Source organism: Passer montanus, unplaced genomic scaffold, assembly GCF_014805655.1.
Source record: "Passer montanus isolate IOZ18808 unplaced genomic scaffold, ASM1480565v1 scaffold106, whole genome shotgun sequence".
Taxonomy (NCBI): Eukaryota; Metazoa; Chordata; class Aves; order Passeriformes; family Passeridae; genus Passer; species Passer montanus.
Window position 1 is genome coordinate 3,264,380 of NW_024357170.1, and position 22,157 is coordinate 3,286,536.

Sequence of the window (22,157 nt, forward strand, 5' to 3'; positions counted from 1 at the left end):
AAAAGTAGCCAGCTAGAACAAGCATCCTGCAGATCTACAGCACACTCAGTCCTTTCTCAGGAAAAGGCAGAGCAGGTCTTTGAGTCACATTTTACATGGAAAGAGCAAAGTTTATGAGACACTGAGGATGCTGGACATTCCCTTGGAGTTTTGGCTATTGCTGCCAAGTCCCCACAAGCTGATCCACACTGAAAAGCAGTGGAGACTCAGCCTGGGCTGGTCACTTGGAAGCCAGCCAGGTCAGAGCACAGTGAAAGCAGAGCATGGGTACACTGAGGTCTCAACCCTTCCTTAAATATTAATATTCAAGTTGGAGCCTCTCCTGCCAGATTTTTTCCCAACAAACTCCAGGATCCCTGTGCCTGTCTCAGTTATCTCCCTTCCCCAAGCCTCAGCCTCTCAGTCCTGGAGTCCTTCTCTGTAGCCAGTGGTGTTACAGTCCCTGCATTTACCGGGGAGTTTCTGGTGCAGCAGCTGTCATCCTGAAAGAAAAAACTATGAGGATTACAGAGCCAGGCATGTTCTTGTCATAGAAAAAACAGGAATAAATAACTCCATGCCTGCTGTTAAATGTGCATACCTGGACTGAGGTACGACCTTCTTAGCATTAAGTTGGTCTGTTAATATTCTTTCACTTCCCAGTGCTAATTCTCAAGTTTAATAAATTAATTATGATGGACTTATGTTCTCACAGCTAGATAAGCCAGCTGCACATTCAGCAAATCATGAGGATGAAGGAAAATATCTGCTTGGGCACACAGGGGCTCAGCACCTCTGCATGAGCCTAGGGGATAAGGGAGGACATTTTTTAAAAATTATTTTGTTTTTAGGACTGCCAAGCATACACCTTTCTTGATTTTGTAAGGAGAAACTGTCTAGGAATCATTGAAGGCATGTTGTGAGGACATAATATGTGAAGATGTATTAATTAAAGAGATTTGAAGTGTTTCATGTTTAGCACAGACACAAAGACACATGTGGTTATTAGTCACTAATTTTCACTCACTGGTGTAAATCAAAATTTAAGGGAGCCTGGCTGAAACCGTGTTTTATTGCACAGCTCAGTTCAGGTGCTTTTTGGAAAAGCATAGTCATTAATTAATCCTTTAAGCTGAGATAAAAGGGATTATTCAGCCTGGAGAAGTTTTGGGGTGACCTCATTGTGGTGGCCTTCGTGTGCTTGAAGGGAGCCCACAGGAAAGATGGAGAGAGACTCTTGACAAGAGCCTGGAGTGACAGGACAAGGAGCAACGGCTTCACACCAACAGAGAAAAGATTTGGATTGGATATTGGGCAGAAATTGTTCCCTGTGAGGGTGGAGGGGCCCTGGCACAGGTTGCCCAGAGAAGCTGTGGCTGTCCCTGGATCCCTGAAGTGTCCAAGTCCAGATGGGGCTGTGAGCAAGCTGGGATAGTGAAAGGTGTCCCTGCCCATGGCAGAAGGGGTGGATCTTGAGAATCCCTTAAATGGCAGTCTGTGATTATTGAGGCAGTTAACAAAGCGCAGAAGGGCGCTGGGGGTGCGCTGCCCTCACACAGATCCAGATCACCCCGCGGGCATAACGGGGCGGGGCGGGGCGGGGCGTCACGAGACGGCGCGGGGCGCAGACCAGCGCGGTGTGTGACGTCACGGGGCGGAGCGGGACAGGCGCAGCTCATCGCAGAGCATGACGTCACGACACGGGGCGGCGCGTGGTGCGCACTGTGTATGTCGTCACGGGGCGGAGCGGGGCCGGCGCGGTTCATCGCGGAGTGTGACGTTCCGGGACGGAGCAGGGCGGTGACCGCGGTGTGTCGGGGCAGCGATGGGGGCACAGCTTAGCGTGGTGAGTGCAGGGGGGCGGTCGGGAGCTGGGTCCTTTCCTGCACAGTCCCGGCTCCGTCCGCAGCGCTCCGGGGCGGGGCGGTGTCCCGGGGTGTCCACTCGTGTCTCCGTTGCCTTTCGCTGTTCCCCGCTGCTCGGGGGCCGCGCGGTGCCGGGAGCCCCGCGGTGTCCCTGCGGCTCTGGGGCCGTCCCGAAGCTGCCGCGCCCTGGGCGGTGTTGGTGCCTGTGCTGGCCGTCTGGCCGGGGCGTTTTGTCCTCCCAGCTTCGCGGATCTGTTCTTGTTACTGTTGTTATTGCTGGGGCCTCTGGACGCTTGTGGTGTTTTCCCCGTCGGAGTAATTTCAGACTGTAAGTTTCGAGTGGCTGTGAGGAAGAAATTCTTCCCTGTGAGCGTGTTGTGGCCCTGGCACCGATTACCCGGAGTTGTTGCTGCCCCATCCCTGGCAGCGTCCAGCGCCAGGTTGGGGCTCTGAGCAGCTTGGCATGGTGGAGGGTGTCCCTGCCCGCGGTGTTGGAACGAGATGATTTTTAAAGTCGCTTCCAACACAAACCATCCCACGATGACCGTGCTTGCTGAGGAGTGGGTCTGCAGCGCTGTCAGCTCTGCCCCGCATCATTACCCTCATTTCTCAGCTGCCTGTTATGGTTCTTTGCTCCGGTGCTCAAACAGTCTTTTCTTCGGGTTTGTGAGAGGACAGGATTGAGCTGGATTCAACATGTGTTCGTTTGGGTACAGCTGCTCATAAGGTGCATTGAACAGGGGAGATGAGGCTACAGCTGCAGAAGTGAAGAAATCCTGTTATTTTCTCGTTGGTTTCTGAAACAGATGAGAAGAATCTGTTAGCTGCCATTCCTTCTAAACCAGGGTGTTTGAAGCCGAGGGTACAATGTGTCTCATGCCAAAGCAGGGTTTGGTTTTTGTGTTTGTAGGGCAGGGCAGTGCTGGGGTGTCGAGCTCTGAGCTTGTGTGTTGGACTGTGCTGTGCTCACCACACCCCGGCACTGCAGTCTCCATGGCTTTTCTCTTTGTTATCGCACAGAGGCCTTTCTCCATTAATAAAAATTCTTGCTCTTTTACTCATTCTGCCTTGTCTGTTCACAAAGATTTGTGCAGCTGGAAGTGATGAGTCACAAGGTCCCCATTTGGTGATTCCCAGGCCCTGTGGTCAGCCTGTTGCTCTCTGCTGCTGGAGACCTGATGTTGCGCAGTTATCTTCCTTTATATCTTGGTCTGCCCTGTGGTGAGAGTATATAGGCTGCTTTTAACTCAGAGAATGCTTGTCTTAGCAAGCATGGCGTTTTGTAATCATTCAGCCTTCAGTTCTTCCCCTTTTTTCTGCCCACCTAGTGATAGATCTGAGTAAGGGACTAAAATAGCTTTCTGAATTAGGGGGTGTGCTGTGCCTTTCCAGGCCAAATCCCATGAGACTTTTGCACTAATTGACCACGAATAACAGATGGCTTTCCATGAGGTTAATGCTGTGTTAAAATTATTTCTCGTTGCCTGACAACAGCAGTTCTATTTTTTTGTTCATTTGAGTTAGCTACATTTGGAAATGAAACTGTTTTACCTTATTAATGTCTCATTTGAAACACCTGCTGCACAGTCAGCTTGCTATTGCTTCCAGACCTCACTCACGTGTTAATTTCTCATTAAGGAGTTTACTTGCTGCTCTGTCACCTTGAACAATTTCCCTCCCTCTGCCCTTTTTTTGTGACTCAATACCAAAATTTCTTCCCAGAGGTGCAGTAATCTGATGGATCTTTGAGAGTTAAGGAATAATTTTTCTGTGAACTTTAGCTTCTTCAGAAACAACCTGTGTGGAGCTATTTCAGTATTCCCAAATAAAAGTGAAAAGTGCAGTGTGTGTATGGCACGGTGTGCCCACTGTACACAGTGATGATACATTTTAAACCTGCGCAGCAGCACTTTAAGAAGAGGGAATTTATGCTGTCCCACAGTTTTAATATTAACAGTGTAGAAATTAATATTAACAGTGTAGAAAGTTTTCATAGCCTCCTGAGGGACTGCCACATTTGCACAAATGTCATTCTAAAATATTATGCAGGTCCCTTGAAAATAAAATGAAAGTGAAATCTAAGCAGGCAGAATTTTGAGCTAATTTTTTCTATTTTTGCTATCGTCATGCTTTTCCCCTCTCCTTTGTTGAAGTGTTGAATAATAAATTACTGAGTCAAAGAGGATTTTTCTAAGTAGTTGTGCAGTTTATTCTCCTGCCGCAATGTGAAGAGGGTTGTGTGGTGTCAGAGCATAATCTGTTCCTGTCTTATAGCGCTTCAGAGGTGGGGAAAATGATGGTAAAGGCACAAGAGGGACTGTCCCTTGGCTGTGTCCTGCAGCTTAGCTGCTTTCCCAAGGAGGGGTGCTGCTCTGCATGCACAGGTCTGTGGTGGTGGAAATGCCAGTGCCTGTACCCAAACTCTGAGCTGGAGGGTGTGTGCATGGTGCTAGCCCCCAGCAGCAGCGTGGCATGGCTGGCAAAGCACTGCTCAGCTGCGTGAAAGAGAACAGGGTCTGTGCTCAAGTGCGAGACCCCAAATTATGGGGTGTCTGCAGCACGTGGGGTGGCCTGTGAAGGGGTCTGTGCAACAGTGGCCCCTGTGTCCAGATGGCAGCAGCTGGGGAGTGGGCACACCACTCTGCCACGGCAAAGCCAGCTGCTGGGAGATCCACATCATACAGGTGTGTGTTGTGGAATTCCCAGTCATGGACCTTCATCACGATCGGTGGGGACGGGAATAGGATGAGCCCATCAGGGCTGTTTGTGTGTGTCTGGCTATGTTGATCAGTGTGGTCTGCCACAGGTTTAGGCTGGCTATTAGGAAAAGGTTCTTCCCCCAAAGGGTGGTTGGGCAGTGGAACTCCCCAGGGAATCGTCTCAGCCCCAAGCCTGACAGCACAAGGAACATTTGGACAACGTTCTCAGTGGTTATTGGGGTGTCCTGTGTGGGGTTGGACTGGATGATCCTGATGGGCTTCTCTCAACTCAGGATATTCTGTGTGTATTTGGATATGTGTGATACATGTGTCTGTGTGCATGCTGGAGATGGGGTTCAGCCTCCCTGTCAGGGCACCTGGGGATATGGAGCTGTGACAGCCTCACTTTGTGCCCAGCTGCCAGCAGGGCAGCGCTGTGCTGGTGTGCAAGTACCTCAAGACAGGAGTGATGCCAGGTCTTCATAATGCAAATCTGTGGGTTTGGGATTTTTTTTAATAATACTTCCTTTTCCTGCTCAAATAAACACGTTCTTTTTGGTGGTTAGTAGTGCCATGGCATAGTACTCTATTCCCTGTCACCCAAATAACTCATTCTGCTCACGTGTCTAATGCTGTTTCTGTGCTGCTGCAGTTGCATCAGGTTGTGACATACCCAATATGGCTGATCTACACCACCTTCATGAGGCTCTTCAGGAATCCCCAGCCTGCAATTACCCTCAAGGATCCAGAAGTGAAGTATGCACTGAGGCTGATCGATAAGGAGGTAGGTGCACATGCAGTGCTGAGCATGACCGCTCTCCATGAGTGCTTACAGCTTCTGAAGTCTTGGGTGATGTCCCAACAGGGTGAATGCTTTTGTCTTGAGGAAAGGACTTCTTTCTAAAAGATCTTTGTGTGGTATAACTTGCAGTTCTGCAAGCAGCTTGTTTCCAAATAGCTTAGAGTGGAGAATACTGCTTGGAAATGATCAAACTTACAGTGACGTGTGTCAGCAAAAATTCCCAAACTGTGCACCACTGACTGGGCTAAGGGACACAAGTCATGCTGTCAGGCAGAGCAGGCAGCTTTTTCATGGTCAGTGGCATTCAACAACAGCTGCCAGAACTATGTTGATGCTGGTTCCTGTTGCTGGATTGATATACTGTAATGTTTTACAGGAAGAAAAGTGTGTTTAAGTCATGCAGTCCTGACAGTACCCAAGCTGTCTCAGCTTCTCTACTCTCTGTTAAAAGTAAAGCCTCCTGTTACAAAATTAAATGCTTGCTCAAGTGGGATACCAGAGGAAGGTCATGATTTCAGGGGTGCATTTTGCCATCAGAAACTGGTAGCTAAGCTTGCGGGAAGTGAGACAAAGCCACCAAAGTTGAAAAGTCTAGGTTACTATTGGATAAACCCGCCATCAAAAGTGTGAGGGATAAATCTTGGCTTCTCAGGTGTAAAGTCACACCTGATGATATTTTTAGTGTTGACTTTTTAAGGCTGTGACTATTCAGAAATTTATCAGAAGATTTTGGACTGGAACAGGGCTTTGTTTGAGACTTAGAGGGTGCACTGATAGCTTGGCTTTCACTGGTTCTGTCAAAGGAAACAAAAAAAATACTGTCATTTTGAATCCTGGGTTTGTGGGAACTGAGAGCTTCCCTGTGTCTTGGGTTGGGCTGCATTGCTGAATTTATTTCCCAGGTGTACTTGCTGAATTTATTTCCCAGATGTACTGCAACCACACTGTTATTACAGACTCCTTATTTCTCATGAGGTCAGGAAAGGCTGAGGGAATTGGGATTGGTCAGCCTGGAGAAGCCTTTGGGGTGACATAATTGTGGCCTTGCAGTGCCTGAAGGGAACCCACAGGAAAGATGGAGAGAGACTCTTGACAAGAGCCTGGAGTGACAGGACAAGGGGGAATGGCTTCACACTGGCAGAGAGCAGGTTTAGATTGGATATCGGGAAGAAATTCTTCCCTGTGAGAGTGCTGAGGCCCTGGCACAGGTTGCCCAGAGAAGCTGTGGCTGTCCCTGGATCCCTGAAGTGTCCAAATCCAGATGGGTCTCTGAGCAAGCTGGGCTAGTGGAAGGTATCTCTGCCCATGGCAGGGGGATAAACTTGGTGATCTTTAATGTCCCTTCCACCCAAATCCTTCTATGATTGTGTGATGTGTCCAAATTAAGTCTGCCACACCTGTCTCTTGAACAGAGAAGTAGGAGTCTTGAGGCTGCTTCCTAGTGCATAGCATAAGAAAAATCTTTATATAGTTAGGTGTGCTAATTTAGTTAATGCCTTAAAAAAAGCTAACAACTTCAGATTGGCTGGTTGGTTTTATAATGGTGTGCGTAATTAATTTGTTGCCTTTCAGTGGCTTCTGCAAAGCACCAGCCTGCAAAATCTGTTCTCCGGCTTTGCATTTGGCAAGGGTGGAAGACTTGCGTGCACTGCAGTTTGAGACAGAAGTGTGTGGCCAAAGGCTTCCAGGTGCTTAGGGCAGTGCCCAAGGGGAATGACCTCGTGCTGGAAGTGCATCCTGATCCAAGGCTGTCTGTAATCCAGCCTTGATGACACCTTGCGGGGTGATGGGGTGTCCTGGTTGTGTGACAGAGAGAGGCAGAGGCGTGCTGATCTTGGTGTTGGGGATTCCCTGAGCCTCTTAGTTTCTCACAATTGCCTCAGGATGCACCAAAATACTTGTGTTATTCACCTTCAGCTAAACTCTCTCGACTATAATTGGTGAGGTGATTAAGTGAGAATTCAGAGCTTTGTTCTTTCTGTATAAAGACAGCATAATAAAAATGCAGCATTATTGGCAAAATCCAGTGATTTCCATACAGTGCTGAAATCTCCGTACAGAAACAGCAGCAGTGTTAAGTCCACATTAGTTGTCTTTCTAAAGGAATTTGCAGTGGCATTTACTGCTCCTGAATAGACATAAGTACAGAGAAGCCCTTTTGAGATTGCCGATTAATTCCTTTCTTCTTCAGAATTTGCCTTAAAATGAGGTACTGTGAGGAAAATTTCGTCAGTATAACCATAGCAAGGGAAGATGAGACAAACTGTGAGGAAGAAATTTGTCTCTATTGGTTACTTTAAAAACAGGCAAACAAAATAAGGGTTACAAAACCCTTAAAAACAGAAATTCACTGGATGAGGCACTAAGCTGTATGATGTTTCTTTCTCTCTTTATTTTTTTTGCTGTTTTCCATTCCTATGAATATGACCTGATTTTTGAAACATAGAATTTACATAATACAAGAAATGGTGTTCAGTTACTGCCAAAATTTTATTAAAGGTGTGACTTTCCTAGTAAAGATTAGAATAATTATCCCAGCAGGACTGGATATATTGTCATAATTTTGTTCATATCTAAACACAGTGCTCTTTTCAACTTCATTTATGGATTAATTCAGTGCTCTTTTCAACTTCATTTATGGATTAATTCAGTTTTTACAGGGAAAATATTTTAAGGACCTTACCACAGCAAAAGGAACCTGATTGCTACTTCCATTGAAATGGTTAATTAATCTGATTTTGAGAGATGAAAATCAGACTACTTTGACCTTGAACTCCTGCATATTTAAACTTGAAATGAGAATTGAAGAACTAATTAATTAATGTCTTGTGGCCTTCTCACAGAAGGCAGTGCGGATGTCCATAATATTTAGAAAGTTATCACTTAGTCTTAATCTGCACACAAGTATCTTTAAGTGTCATTAATTCTTAATCCTGCAGGATGCCAGACTTGTCTTGTTATAGAAGTGGAATCACAAACTTTAAATCCCAACAACAGAACTGACTGTTCTGATTTTCCTCTTTCAGGAAGTTAGTCATGACACAAGGAGATTTCGATTTGCTCTCCCTTCCATGGAGCACGTTCTGGGTCTGCCTCTAGGTACGTTGTCTATGATTAATGCAAGTGTTGCTTGTATTAATTACACTTAATTATTAATTATAAAGGTTTTGTGGGGCTTTTTTTCCCTGTGTTTTGTATTTGGAGTACTGCTCATGTGGCTGGGGCTGTTACTGAGAGGTCTGCAAGATTATCCTTGTGCTGTGAGTTATCTGCAGGCTCTGAAATGCAGTGTATATGAGTAAACATCCAGCTTGTTTCTGTGGAAAGTGGAGGAACAAACACAGGTCTTCACTTGTCTTTTCCAGTCTCAGCTTTCCAGTATGCTTATTCCTATGGGGCTGAATCCCTCCAGTCCCTTTCTGTGCCCTGAGGCACCACTCTCATCCACTTCTCCTGTAACACACGTGGTTTACCAGATGATCTACTAATTTCTGAATTTCATTGAACTAGTGAATCACCCAGGGGTAGCTGTTTCCAAAGGCCCTGCCACGTGGTGTGGTGCCTTCCATAACTGCTTTGTGCCATTGTTTCCTCCTGCTTGTATAAAGAGCATTTAGTTGTGACTTGTGTTTAATAGAACTTTGGCTTTAACAAGCTACTGCAGTGATCTGTGGCTCCTGTGCTTTGTGGTTGTTGTCAGCACCTTTTCCAGGTGTTAAGTTCAATCTTCTTTGGGATGTTAAAAATCTCTTGATCTTTTTAGTAGCCATGAAAGCAAAGCTCCTTTCCCTGGCTTGCCCAAAATGGACATTGAACCACTGAAAGCTTCATTCTGAGGGAGAGGGTTATATGTGGCCCCATGGAGAGGGTGCCAACTTAGGTCCTGTCAGGGTGGGGTAAAGCTCTAACAGGCAAGAGCATAAGGCACATTTTCTCTCTGGGAGGGGCACCTTTTCTGCTTTGTACCAGTTCTTGTGAGGTGTGCCCCAGCAGCAGCCCCGCTGTCCAGGCTGGCAGTCTGTAGGGGTCATCAGGGTTCTGTGGGTCTGTGCCTGCAGCCACTTCTGCCCTAGAGAAGGAACAGGAGCTCCCTGCTGCAGCTCCCTCCAGGTCTGCCCTAGCAGGATGTCTGTAGGCTTTGCTGGGAGGGTTACTGGAATATTATGTCCATGTACAGCTTTGGGTGAGTTATGGTTGCTTGTTCCCCGGGTCACCAGGTAGCACATCTTCCTTCACCTAGCACTTTGTAATCCTTCTGAAGTAAGGAATGAAGCATGCCTGAAGGGTCAGCTCCTTCTGGAGCTAATGTAATATGGTCATTATGATAATTTTCAAACCAGCTCCTGGTAAAAATCCCCTCTGCCATGTTCCCGTAACAGGCAGAGGTGCTGTGCCATCATTGGAGATGCTTTGCTCTGTTGACCTAATGGTGAAAAAAACCCCAAAATTCAAAACCTCTCCCTCCCCTCCTGGGTAATCTTCACTTAGGTGTCTTCAGAATAGTGGAAATTTATAGGAACACCTTCCATAGAAGTTAGTTATTTTATTGTTTTTTTCAGAAAAAAATATGTAGACATTGAGAAGAGAAACTGTTGTAGAGAGCTTTGAGGATGTGTGACAGATGGAAACATGGTTGCTGCATTCACATGTTAAGCTGGAGGTATAGCTGGGTTAGAAAAGTGCTTTGTGTCTAGGCAGCCTTAGCAAAGGCAGCTGGAGAGCTCCTGGAAGATGTGAGGGGTCTGTGGTCAAAGCAAGAACAGTTACAAACTCAGTTTTAACTAAACTGTGGCAGTTGACAGCTAATACATTAAAAAAGATGTGTGAACAGCATTTGACAGTTCTCCCCTCCTGTGTCCCTTTTATTTGCCTGTATAGGAGAGACAAATCCCATCTTTTGAAAGATCTGGGGTGCAGTTCAGGCTTTGGTAAATGCAAATGCATGAAGTTATGATTGACACACAGAATTAACAGTGGAGTTGTCTGTCCTTCAAAGTAGATCTGTGCATGGCTAACAATTCTGGCAGTGTTAGGAAAATAAGAAAAGAAGTGATACCCAAAAATAAGGTAGTTAGAGCTTTGACGCTGCATTTCAGCACATCCACTGAAAGAAAAATCTTTTGAAAGAAAATTAGTTTTTGGGTTTTTTTCCCTGCAATAGGGCAGCACATCTACCTGTCTGCACGGATTGATGGAGCTCTGGTTGTCAGACCTTACACTCCAGTTTCCAGTGATGATGACAAGGGCTTTGTGGATCTTGTTGTCAAGGTGAGAATGTCATGCTCTGTTCCCAGGCTGGACAACTTCTGAGCCACCTTTACAGTGCCTTTATGTGAAGTTTGGTGTGCTGGCTTCTCTTCAGGAATGTGCCATTACCTACAGTCCACATGGCATTCTGCAGGCACTTCATTAGTGAGGGTGTCTTGTGAGATGCTGCATCATTTCCACCCTCTGTGTAGACCTGCAGATGTTCATATGCTTTTTAATCCTTCTGGAATAAGGAGTTTACCTTGCCTGAATGGGCAGCTGCTTCTGAAGCTAATGGAATTTGGTCATTATAATCAGAGAGTGATGATCATTATAATTACTGATCCAGGAAGTAGGAATGATGAATTTAATTGGTAAGAATGTGATTTTAACTCTTGTGATGATGTACCTTTGTTTTGCCTCTTGGTAGCTAGACTACCTATCATTTAAAGCTGTTAGGAATTTAGAATACTAATATCTGCACTGGGTTTCCTCTTAGAATTTTGCTCTTTGGAATCAAAATATTTATGGTTTTTTCTAGCCCTTTTTGAACTTGGGTGTAAATTGTGTTGATTATTAATATTTTCTGTGTTGCAGAACTGCAGTGGAGAAATCATCAGTCTCTGTCAAAAATTGGGGCAGGAGTGGCATTTTGATCTTTGCCATTCAGACATTGCATTTCTTTATGGAGTAATTGTGTTTGCATGAGGAGTATTTGTACCTAAAAATTTGAAGGGCAAATACTCTTCTCTGAGCTGTGAGACTGAATTGCTTTGTTACTGTTTTTAACAGGTCTACTTCAGAGGTGTCCATCCCAAGTTTCCTGATGGGGGGAAGATGTCTCAATACTTGGACAGCTTGAAAATAGGGGACACCATTGACTTCAGAGGACCAAGTGGCCTCCTTGTGTACAAAGGAAAAGGCAAGGCTGGTTTGGAATATAGAATTTACCCAGAGTAAACAGTACAGGAAAAATGTCTTATTACTGTAGAAGTGCTTTTTTATTGATGCTGTTCCCAAGTAAGGGATGAGTTTTTTCCATGCTTATACGGGCACAGTTTATACAATGACAAAAACACTGGGTATTTGCACTGTCCACTGCTAATTTCCCAAGTAAAAATGAACTTTGAGTAGGCATTGCTTTTATGTCAATGTAAAATACCTTCTGTTAGTATAACTCAGTCACAAATGTGTCATAAAAACCTTCTGGTAGTTTCATGTGAAGCAGAGCTCCAACACGTAGTTTTTCAGAGCTGTGTATGTAGCATTCATGTTATCCTGGATGAAGAGAGCTGTGAATACAGCCCAACATTTTGGGGAGTTTCAGACTCTCTGTTGTGTTGGCTCCAAAAGAGAAAAATGAAAAAAAAACCCATGCTGCATATTTTATGTTTTAATTTAAAATAATTTGCTCTGGGGAAATAAACTCTCTGGGCAGATCAATTCCTTAGTGTAGAACTGTTTCCAGAATCTGGGCTTGTGAATGTCACTGGGGGTATGGAATGTGAGCAAATTGAAATACAGGTGGTGTGTATGCAGGCTGTGATCAGGGATAATCATAACCCATGTCAGTGTCTGATGTTACCACCACACATCTTAAAATCCTCTTTCAGGATTGCTCTAATTCAGGACATTTTCACCTTTTCTGTTCCCTGGGAGGGAAGGGTGGCAGGGCTGAAACAAAGTCAATTTAGCAGGATGTGCTGTAAAGGGATAACAGGAGGTGCTTCCTGCTTGCTTCAGTGTTTTCCATCTCTTTTTCTCTCTTCAGGCAAGTTTGATATTCGGCCAGAAAAGAAAGCTGAACCAGTTACCAAGACAGTGAAATACGTGGGGATGATTGCAGGGGGGACTGGTAGGTATCTGTAAGGATTCACCTGTGGTTTCTGACAACTGGTAGATGCATTTGCTTACATTTTCCCACTTCTCCCTTATTTTACTCCTCACATCACTGGCCTGCCTCTCTCCCCCAGGGATAACACCTATGCTGCAGATCATTCGAGCAATCATAAAGGACAAAGATGACCCCACCACTTGCCAGTTGCTGTTTGCTAATCAGGTAATTTTGTCATTTTTTTCTGTTTGTAGTTTTACTTACCTAACAGGACTCCACTCAGCGAATGAAATCACAAATACAAACCCTGAGGGGAGAAGTGAACTGAAGTGTTGGAAACCTCCCATATAAAAATACTGTGATAAATTGAGGGTTTAGTATTACTACAGAAGGGATTGCTAATGTTTGCCTTCCTGTGACTCATCGCTCTGTTTCTAATCCAGTTTATGAATGTTAAAGCCCTGCATTCCTTTGTACAAGTTGTAATGTTTCGGGCAGACTTTCAGAGCTGTCTTTCTTAGTGGAAACATTAAATGGGTGGACATTTGTCTCCTCCAGCAATTTCAACTCCCCAGCTTTGCAGCAGTGTTTGTGGAATCTTTCTGTCTGAAGACATGTTGGGTGAGGCTAAAACTAACGGTGGTCTTCAGCAGCTCCCTCAGTTCCAAAGCTATGATTCTTCTTGGCTGTCTGCTTTTATTTCCAGCCTTCTGTCAGTTTTTGACTGCTTCTCTTGCTCCTTGAGGCGTGGCATCCTGCATGCTGGCCAGAGGGAAGCTCTCATCCATGGAATCCTTGGAAGAGAGATTTCTTGGAAAACCCAAATTGTTGGTGTGCTGCTGGGCAGTACCCCCTTCTTGGCCTGATGTTCTTCTACTGTGACTTTCTGCTTTTTAATTTCTCCCTCTAATGAATATTTGTGTTTGGATTGAGTCATTGTTTGTGGTGAGCTTCACTTCATGCTTGTGGTTTTTAGCTTCTTTAGGCTCTCCTCTGTTTTTCTTCTCATATTCAGTGCGTGTTCATTCATTTGTGCCGTATCTATGCCTACAAGAAAGATGGAGAGGGACTCTTGACAAGGGCCTGGAGTGACAGGACAAGGGGGAATGGCTTCACACTGACAGAGAGGAGGTTTAGATTGGATATGAGGAAGAAATTGTTCCCTGTGAGGTCCTGGCACAGGTTATTCAGAGAAGCTGTGGCTGCCCCTAGTTCCCTGGCGGTGTCCAAGACCAGGTTGGAAGGGGCTCTGAGCAACCTGGGGTGTGGAACTGAATGGGCTTCAAGGTCCCTTCCAGCCCAGGCAGTTCTGTGATATCTGAATTATAACTTGAGGTTTTTCTGCCCAAGAGCTATGATCCAAGTGCTGAGATTCCCTGTTCTGAGGAACCCTGCCAGTACTCTCTGCCGCTGGCTGGAGCCCTTGGATTTGGCATAAAGTGCAGCGGTATCAGGGCAGGAGGGGCAGGATTTGCTAGGAATGATTCAGAATGGCTAACACAGGGCTGGAGTTGCTGTAGTAGCATGGGAAGCCCACTGCCTCTGGGAGGGAGAGACTGGGGAACAGTTCCCTGCCTGTTAGCAACAGACTATGGAAACATCAGTCCCTGGCTTTAAAGAGTCCTTGCACACAGTAACCCCACAAATAGGGAGCAGTTTTTAAAAATATTTTAGTGTTTAAAACAATGTACATGGACTCCTACTGTGCTTCTGGGTGGCACACTTTGAGTTGGCCAGAGCCAGCAGGAGTTTTTCTGGAGCACCTACAGCTGCAGATGCAGGAATAGCACCTTCTCTGGAATAGCTGCTGCACATTCCTCCTTGTCCCCACAGTTACAGACTTAGTGGTGACCTCTGTGCCAAATTGCTATGGCTGCAGGGGCTGGCAACACTTTCAGTCCCGGCCCTTTTCCTTCCTGCCCAGACTGCAGCTGCTCTTAGGGAAATAAGGCTTTCCTTTGGCCTTCAGTGATGCTGCATCAGGGAGGAGCCAAACTTGATACCCTGAGTAATGTTTGTTGTTCCAACTAGAACTTGATATCCTTTTGGTTGTTTATTCCACATGCTTTTTAAAAGCCAAGCAGTCTCCGTATGGCAGTGCTGATGGCACTTGTATTGACAAAGGTGAAAAAAGCCCTGGCATTTCCCTGTCTGGATGGCAGAGTATGACAGGGTAGGGAGATATTTCTGTGCAGTTGTGATTAGTTTTATGACATGATAGTGCTAAAAGGGGCTTTATTCTTCTGATTCCCTAATTAAGTGATGGTTCTGCTTAGTTTCATTTTTAGTGGGAAGGTGTTGCATGGTCAGGATTTGGGAAAGTTATGAGCCTTCTATTAGCTCTGCCACAGGCTAGGCGTGGAAGTAACTTGGGTTTGGCCTCTTCAGCCTTTAAAATGGAATGGAATCATCTCTTCCATCTCTCAGGGCTGTGCAAGTAGCTGCTGCTATGTGGCTATCTGAGGGCTGCACTCACATGCAGGATGTGATCACTGTTTTTCTTGTCCTGCAGACTGAGAAGGATATCCTGTTGCGTTCTGAGCTCGATGAGATCCAGGCTCAGAATCCTGGTCGCTTCAAGTGTTGGTACACGCTGGACACAGCGCCTGAAAGTAAGACCCGGAGTGGCACTTCTTGTGAAACTTGGGAGCATTAATGTGCTTTACAGGAGACATGCTATATCATGGGTGTATTTCTGAGCTTCATGATTAATTTCGTAGTGAATTCATTGCTTAGTGAATGTCTGAGTAGCATCATTCTCCACACAGGGATGCACACAGGCTCCGGTGTGAGCAGAGAAGTGTTTCCAAAGCTCACGTCAGGCCAGTGGCAGTGCAGTGTTCCTCCCATGGCTACACCTGCATATTTACCATTGTCTCCTGTGGAGAGTGACCTTCTTTTCTCCTTTACCACAGACATAAATACAATGTGTTATCCTTGTGTTTGGAGCCTGCCCTGAGGCAGCTGCAGTGCCAGAGACACTGTCTAGTTCATGAGCACAGATGCCTGCCTGAGCTTGCTGAACAAGCTTGAGGGAGAGAAGGCTAAACAGTGTCATTTCTTGTGGCTTTCCTTTCTTACCATTCCTTGTAATGCCCACCCACATCAGGATAGATTCACACTCCTATTCAGTGGGAGCTTGGGGCAGAGGACAAAAAGCCGTATATGCCTCCTCTTCCTTGTGACCAAGAATACACCTCTGGTACACAGACGGAAGGCTCTGTTTCTGTTGTGTCATCCACTGCAATGAGTGTTTTCCTGGAATTTTTGATTGCCATTCTTCTTTGGGGAAGTTGTGAACTGATCTTAGCAGTTGGGATAGAAGTTCCTCCTTGGACCTCCTCAAGACTATTCTGCAGACTTTCACTGTCATATGTGAAGTCTGACCAAAACTGTGATAAAAAAAAAAGTGTCAGTCTTATGATGCCCAAAAGTTTGGGTCAGCAGCAGCACAAGTTTGTTCTGTATCCGGGGCTGGGGATGTGATGATTAACCTCAATCCCAGTAAAACCGACTCTCACTGTAAATTTTCCAACTGGGAACAACTTCATCAGCAGGATTTCTTCTTTCTAAAGTGATTTGTATCTCTCCTTTCCTCCTTTTTACCTCATTCCCATCCCCTACTTTCATTTTCCTCTAACAGATTGGGATTACAGCCAAGGATTTGTGAACCAAGAGATGATCAGAGACCACCTGCCCCCACCTCAGAATGATGTTCTGATCCTCATGTGTGGACCTCCTCCAATGATCCAGTATGCTTGCATTCCCAACCTGGACAAACTAGGCTATGACAAGGATATGAGGTTCTCCTTCTAAAGATGACTGTTATTCAGGGATCTTGTGTAGAAGGGAGGAAGAAAACCCCAAACATTTAATGGGGAACAGGACAAAGTTACAGTGGTGGCTGATGCGCAGTGCTGGGAAAATACATTTACATTAAAAATGCTTCATATTTTCAGACTATCTGGCAAGTAAGACACGTAACTGCTAAACCTGTGTGTGGAGAGGTGGTGATGCCTCGTGCTCTGTGTTGTGTGCTCCATGTTCAGGGAGGACAGTGCAGCTGCTCAGGGCAGCATACACTCACTTATGCTTTTTCTTAGTTCTGTAATCAAGTGGCAGTGATATCCTACTTCCTAACACTGTGCATACCCAGTATCTTATTCAGTATGAACTATAAAAACAATGACAAGTGTTGGATTATTCTTGTTTATGCCAAATTGTAATCCTTAATCTGAGGGCCAGAAGTATTTCCCTTGTATCCATAACCTTTGCAACATCAGTTTAAAGATGCATGTTGAGTTGAAGGATACCAGTGAACCGTTTATGGCTGAAGGTGTTGCAGCTGCCTCATAATCAAAACAGAGCAGTAGGCAGTGATAAAACATTGGTTTCCTTTGTATTTTGGAATAGCCTCTCTTAAGTGTTGAGCAAACACGTCTTCATCTGATCACAGTTCTTATCCCTGGGCAATGAAAGAAACTACAGAAAGTGGCTTTGGGTACTGTTCTACAAGTACCTTGAATTTTTTGCTTGATAATGTGTGGGATACTGAAAAAAATTCTTAATTTTGTATTTACTCCTAAGAACTGGGCAATGACATAGGAGTACAAAAGCAGTTCTTCTGCATGCCCTGTGCAGTGAAAGAAAATGCTGGGTGAAAAGTGGATGAGATTTTCTTGTTAATTGTTTCTCAGAGGTGGATTTGGGCTGGAGGGAGTCCAGGTTTCATTGCCAGGGGGTTTTGGCAGGCAGCCCTGCTCTGGGTGCAGTAGCACCTGATCATCTCCATGTCTCTTATCAGGCAAAGCTCCCCAGGGTTTGCATGGGAAGGATGCATGGGGACAGCCTTAAATCACCAAACTAACAGCAAATTCAAGTGTCTCACTGAGTCTAAAAGTGTTTCCTAGAAGCTGTTTACTACAGCTTAAATTCTTATTTTTTAATATCCTTTTTTTGCAGCAGACTTTTATCTAGCTTTTAGGAGACTGCAGGCATCTTACATGCCCAGCTTTGTGCTTCTGACCAGCAGAGATGCTGCTGAGGTTAGAGGTGTCCTGCAAGGAGTCTGGGAAACTAAAAACGTTGTTCTGGTGATGACATCAGAGTGACTGGAAGGGTATTTAGTCATGTATGAAGTACTGTGGGTGCTGAGGTAGCTACAGGTGTCAGTGTACAATAGCAATTTTTAAAAACTGGGTAGGAATTCGAGGTTATAGCTCACTGTGTTTTCTTTTGTGCTGCTACAAGAGGTGGGTACTGTGTATTTAAAAGGTTCATTTTTCAGCAAGAATTAAAAGCAAAGATACTACAGTCAACTTAAGGAACCTCAACTAGATCGTACTGTTATTAATTTTATTAATTTGACATTTGCCTCAAGTCTTGAGTTTTTGATGTGTGTTTCTGAAACTTGTTCTTTAATATAATGCTCCAAAGTTGAAATACTACTTAATTTTTCAAGTTTTAGTCCCTTTCTTGGAAGGCAAAAAGCAGAAATATGAGAGAAGTGGTCTTGCTGCTGTATCACTGTGGGATATGCATTGATTTTTTTTATTTTATTGTATTTGCCAAGGTCTTTCTCATCCTTTTTTATCCTGAATAAAGTTCTGAAAAGCTGAATTTCATGAGAACTGGTTCATATTTTGATTATTCTTAACTTAGAGTTTCCCTTGGCACCAAAATCAGTGGGTAAATCTAACATGTCCTTGAAGGGCCATAAGATCCAAGATATCGAATCCCCAGTTCCCTCAGGATTTGTTCATTTTAAATTTTCAGGTTTAATTTACCAAACTTAAGGTTTTGGCAATTTCATGATCAAAACAACAAGAAAACTATGAATCTTAACTAAAGCTGGCTAAGTGTGGTCCCTGCTGATGACTAATTGATACAGCTCATTAAAAAGGAGGTAGGATAGTAAAGTAATTCCTGGCTTTCCACGCTAAAAATGCAGTACCAGAGGGTTCTGTTATCCCAGGGGTTTGGGGGATATTTGGCAAAAATTTATGGTTGGACTAAGCTTTTAACACTCCTTGGATTCACAGGATCAGGCATTCGAGCGTGCACTGCACAGATTTTTGTAGGGAAATCCCTTGATCCCCAAAGCCATGGGAGTTCAAAGCAAAAACCTCTGGGAGTTGAAGGCAAGAGGATGTTTCTTGGGCATATTGAAGTATTTAGTGTGTCCTAAATGTTATGTTTGAATTAATGCAAATTTTCCAAGATTGTGTGTTCAGAGTTGCTGGTTTCGGGATGGCAAAATCTGAATTTGGATTTGTGGGCACCAAGCATTTCTTGTGTCAGCTTTAGGTCTGGATTGGTGGGAACTGTTGGAGGAAAGAGAAGGGAATTGAAATGCACAGATCCATTCCTGGAGAAATTATCAGAATGGGAGAAAAGAGGATGTGGAACTGCTGGGGAGCTCCTGGAGTGAGGGAAAGGATCCAAGGATTGGAAGCAAAAGCTGTGGAACAAAGCCTGAAAGGGGGCAGGGGAGGGAGGGAAAGAATCCCTGCTCCAAGAATCCAGCAGGGGCCAGGAGAGGATCATTTTCCATCTACCAGCTCTTGGTGAAATCCTAATAATGAAGGTCAAAGGAAATTATTTATTAGGTTTGGAATGAAAAGTGCTATTCCAGAGGGGAATATTCACCTGTTAAAATTCTGTTGGATAAAGGAAAAGAGGGAGGAAGCAGCTGGGGAATGAACAGGTGAATTTTTGGTGGATACAGGGGAAGACATGGGAAGGGGCTCTTAGGTAAAATACACCTCACGGGTACCACCAGGAAAAGCCCCAGCTGCCCTTCTTTCCAAGCTCTGACATTCCAGAGAGGTAACCAGTGGTTATAACATCCATTTCTATATCCCTGGGTGGGATGCCCAGTGCTTTGTTGGGAAGAGATAATAATAGAAAATGAACAAATCCAGGGATGTAGTTCCTGATAGTAAAGCCCTGGGGGCCCAGGTTTTAATATTCTTCCCAAACCCCACAGAGGGTATCCTGGAGGAGTTGGAAAACACTGTCACTCTGTTGGTGGAATTCCTGGGAAATGGAAAGCAGCAGAAGCAGGAAGAACAGAGCTGGAACCAGACTGCAGTCAAGTAAGGCATACACCAAATCCTTTGGAATTAGAACTAGGCAGGGCTCAGAATAATTAACTACAAAATTTGTACCCCATGGGATACTCCATGAAAAGATCCAGACTAGGGACTGGGAGCAGTGAGCCTTGGAATTGTCTGAAGGGAAGAAAGAGAGATCCTTTCAGCACAGGGATCAGCTGTCAAACATGGAGATGTTACTAGAAAATTACTCAGGAGTGTTTAGTTCTGAAGCCAAGTCAATCTCCTGCCTTACAAGACTTGGAAATCTGGCAAGACCCCTACTAAAGCTGGCTAAAAGTGGTCCCTGCTGCTGACTAATTAAAACAACTCATTGAAAAGGGGGGGGTAGGATTGCTTCAATACTCAAACCCATCTTGCCAAGATCAGAATTTTCTGCCCACCGAGGAACCATCAACCAGCAGGGACATTTCTCCCACTCTCCAGTAGAGACCTTCTCCCTCCACATCCAGAGAGCTGCAGCCACTTAGGGAGCACCAACTTAGTCCTGGGATGGAAACAAGAGAGGGACAATGCATTTTTTTAAGTCATTCCAACCCCAGCAGTGTCCAGATCTGGGAGAAAGCACTAATCACACTTCTCACACCACTCAAGGAAGAAAGGCATTTTCTTCCTTGTCCCTTCCAGCTTTGGAAGATTTCTGTGGGAGCCTGACTCTATTTGTGCAGTTCAGAAACTGCACATCCATAAAGCATTCCCATGGGAACATTAATCTTCCCTCATGCCCTTCATTTCTTTATCCCAAATATTTTCCCTGATTATCCACAACCTAGAAAGAAAAAGTTCCCCTACTTTTCTACCACTGATTCCCTCATTTTTACTTCAAAGTATTTATTTAATGGAGCTTTTCTCAAGATTTATCCCCACAACTTTCCCTACATGCCCACTACTCATACTTCATCTTTCTCTGGAAGTGTTAATTCTCTACTCTGGGAGTATTGCCTCCAAAATTTTCCCTACCTGTCCACTACAGAGTTCCTTATTTTTCCCCCAAAATATTCATTCTGTCCCCTACAGATATATGCACAACTCCATTCCCTTAGGTCTTGTCACTGGTCACCAGAGGGGAAAGATCAGTGTCTGCCCCTCCTCTTCCCTTGTGCTTTGTATACATTTAATTTGCCAGGTCTTCAGGAATTTTAAGAATACTTTTTTTTTTCTTTTAATCTGCAAATGCAGTTCCAGTATCAGATACTGTTTTCAGTATAATTGAAGAGATGATGAATCCCTTATCAAACAAAAAGCCAGGTGAGCTTAGTGTTGTTTCAGCAAGCTACAATTGGCTTCTAAAGGTTTCCTCTGAACAGCGCTGGGCTGCCTGCACTTTATTCTCCATGGAATTTGTGTTCCAGCCCCTCTGGTGTTCAGGATGCCCCTTATGCTGGGGGCAGCAATGGACACAGGCTGACTCCTTGGAAAATTGTTGCAGGAGGAGGAGTTGCCTCTCCTCTTTTGGGCTCCTGCAAGTTCAATTTGCAGATTTCTGTTTGATTTACGGATTGCTGCTTGTGGAGCTGGAGGAGCCAGCAAAGAGTTGTTTCTTATCTTCTGTCTCTCTGTTACTTATGACCACTTAGGTCTTTATGACAGTGCTCCTTTATGAACTCCCAGCTTTAGAACTTTTTAAATCACAACAATTTTCAGGGCTGCCTCGCTTGTGGTTTATTCCAGTAATTTACTGCCTGCTCCTGGATTGTTTTTTTAAAAAAAAACAAAACAATGTATTTAGTCTCCTGTGGTAATTTTTCTATATTTTGTATCGAAGTTCTGTAAGGAATGTGAAGTTTCCAATATAAAGACAAGTGTTGTGTATGTCAGAGATCAAAGGTCATTATTACAGGATTCTTACAGTTGCTTTGGTAAATAGCCATGGGAAACACTCCCATGATGTGTGAGCTTTCAGATAAGCAGGAAGCTCAAATGGAATGAAACTCCAGATGCAGCTGCAAGAAACATAAGTTTTCCACCAAAAAAAAGTGGGGGAGGGGGGCGGGTGGCAGAAAGTCAGGACAGCTACTTACGTAAATAATCTAAAATACAATTCTATTCCATCAGCAAGCAAGATACTTGTATGAGTGTGTGGATTGCTGCTCCCTCAGCTCCTTTGGGATAAAGCAAAAGGGGATGACTTGTTTATGCTTCTCTCTCTCTCCATCTGTGCTGCGTTTAAATGAAGTATTTACTCATTCTGGTAAACTTTTTCATCATGGGCATTTTTCTGGTATTCCAGATTTGGTAATAAGGGTTGGTAACTTTTTAAATGGTGAAAAGGTGTTGGGGAAGATGAAACAGGAAAGCCTTACAAATATGATTGCCTGGCAAAAGATTTTGAGAATATGGAAACTATAAGCAAGCTTGAAATGAAAGTAAGCTTTGAGATACCTTAGTTACTGAACAACTGGAAAACAATGGTATGGCCGGCTGAAGGTAATCCCCATTTCATGAAACAATACCCTCTGCTTGCAGACAGGTCTAAGGGTCAGAGCAGACCCCACTAGCTTAGCAGAAGGGGTCCAAAGAGTAGTTTTTAGGATTTAAAATGTAACACAGTATGGTAATGTAATGATTCTTATAGGCTTTATGTAAATGCTGTAGGATTTGTATCTTGTATTAGAT

The 22,157-nt window shown here is 44.5% G+C and overlaps 1 protein-coding gene across 2 annotated transcripts; it reads left to right on the top strand.

Moving 5' to 3' along the window:
* The first annotated feature begins 1,670 nt into the window (after positions 1-1,670).
* On the top strand, positions 1,671-18,050 carry LOC120507493 (NADH-cytochrome b5 reductase 3-like). Of its 2 annotated transcripts, XM_039720238.1 has the most exons (9): positions 1,671-1,825; positions 5,196-5,327; positions 8,372-8,444; positions 10,507-10,613; positions 11,385-11,514; positions 12,364-12,447; positions 12,566-12,651; positions 14,939-15,038; positions 16,070-18,050. In XM_039720238.1, the coding sequence occupies exons 1-9, from the start codon at positions 1,805-1,807 to the stop codon at positions 16,240-16,242; spliced, it is 906 nt and encodes a 301-aa protein (XP_039576172.1). In that variant the 5' UTR covers positions 1,671-1,804; the 3' UTR covers positions 16,243-18,050. The 2 variants fall into 2 exon arrangements, with proteins under 2 accessions (XP_039576172.1, XP_039576181.1); XM_039720247.1 differs by lacking the exons at positions 14,939-15,038; positions 16,070-18,050 and adding an exon at positions 12,985-13,569.
* The last annotated feature ends 4,107 nt before the right edge of the window (positions 18,051-22,157 follow it).

Excerpts from the sequence above, each read along its gene's own strand:
- LOC120507493 (XM_039720238.1), top strand. The coding sequence starts at position 1,805 with ATGGGGGCACAGCTTAGCGTG. Across the intron at positions 1,826-5,195 it reads TGGGGGCACAGCTTAGCGTG|TTGCATCAGGTTGTGACATA; the intron begins GTGAGTGCAGGG and ends GTGCTGCTGCAG. Across the intron at positions 12,652-14,938 it reads AGTTGCTGTTTGCTAATCAG|ACTGAGAAGGATATCCTGTT; the intron begins GTAATTTTGTCA and ends CTTGTCCTGCAG.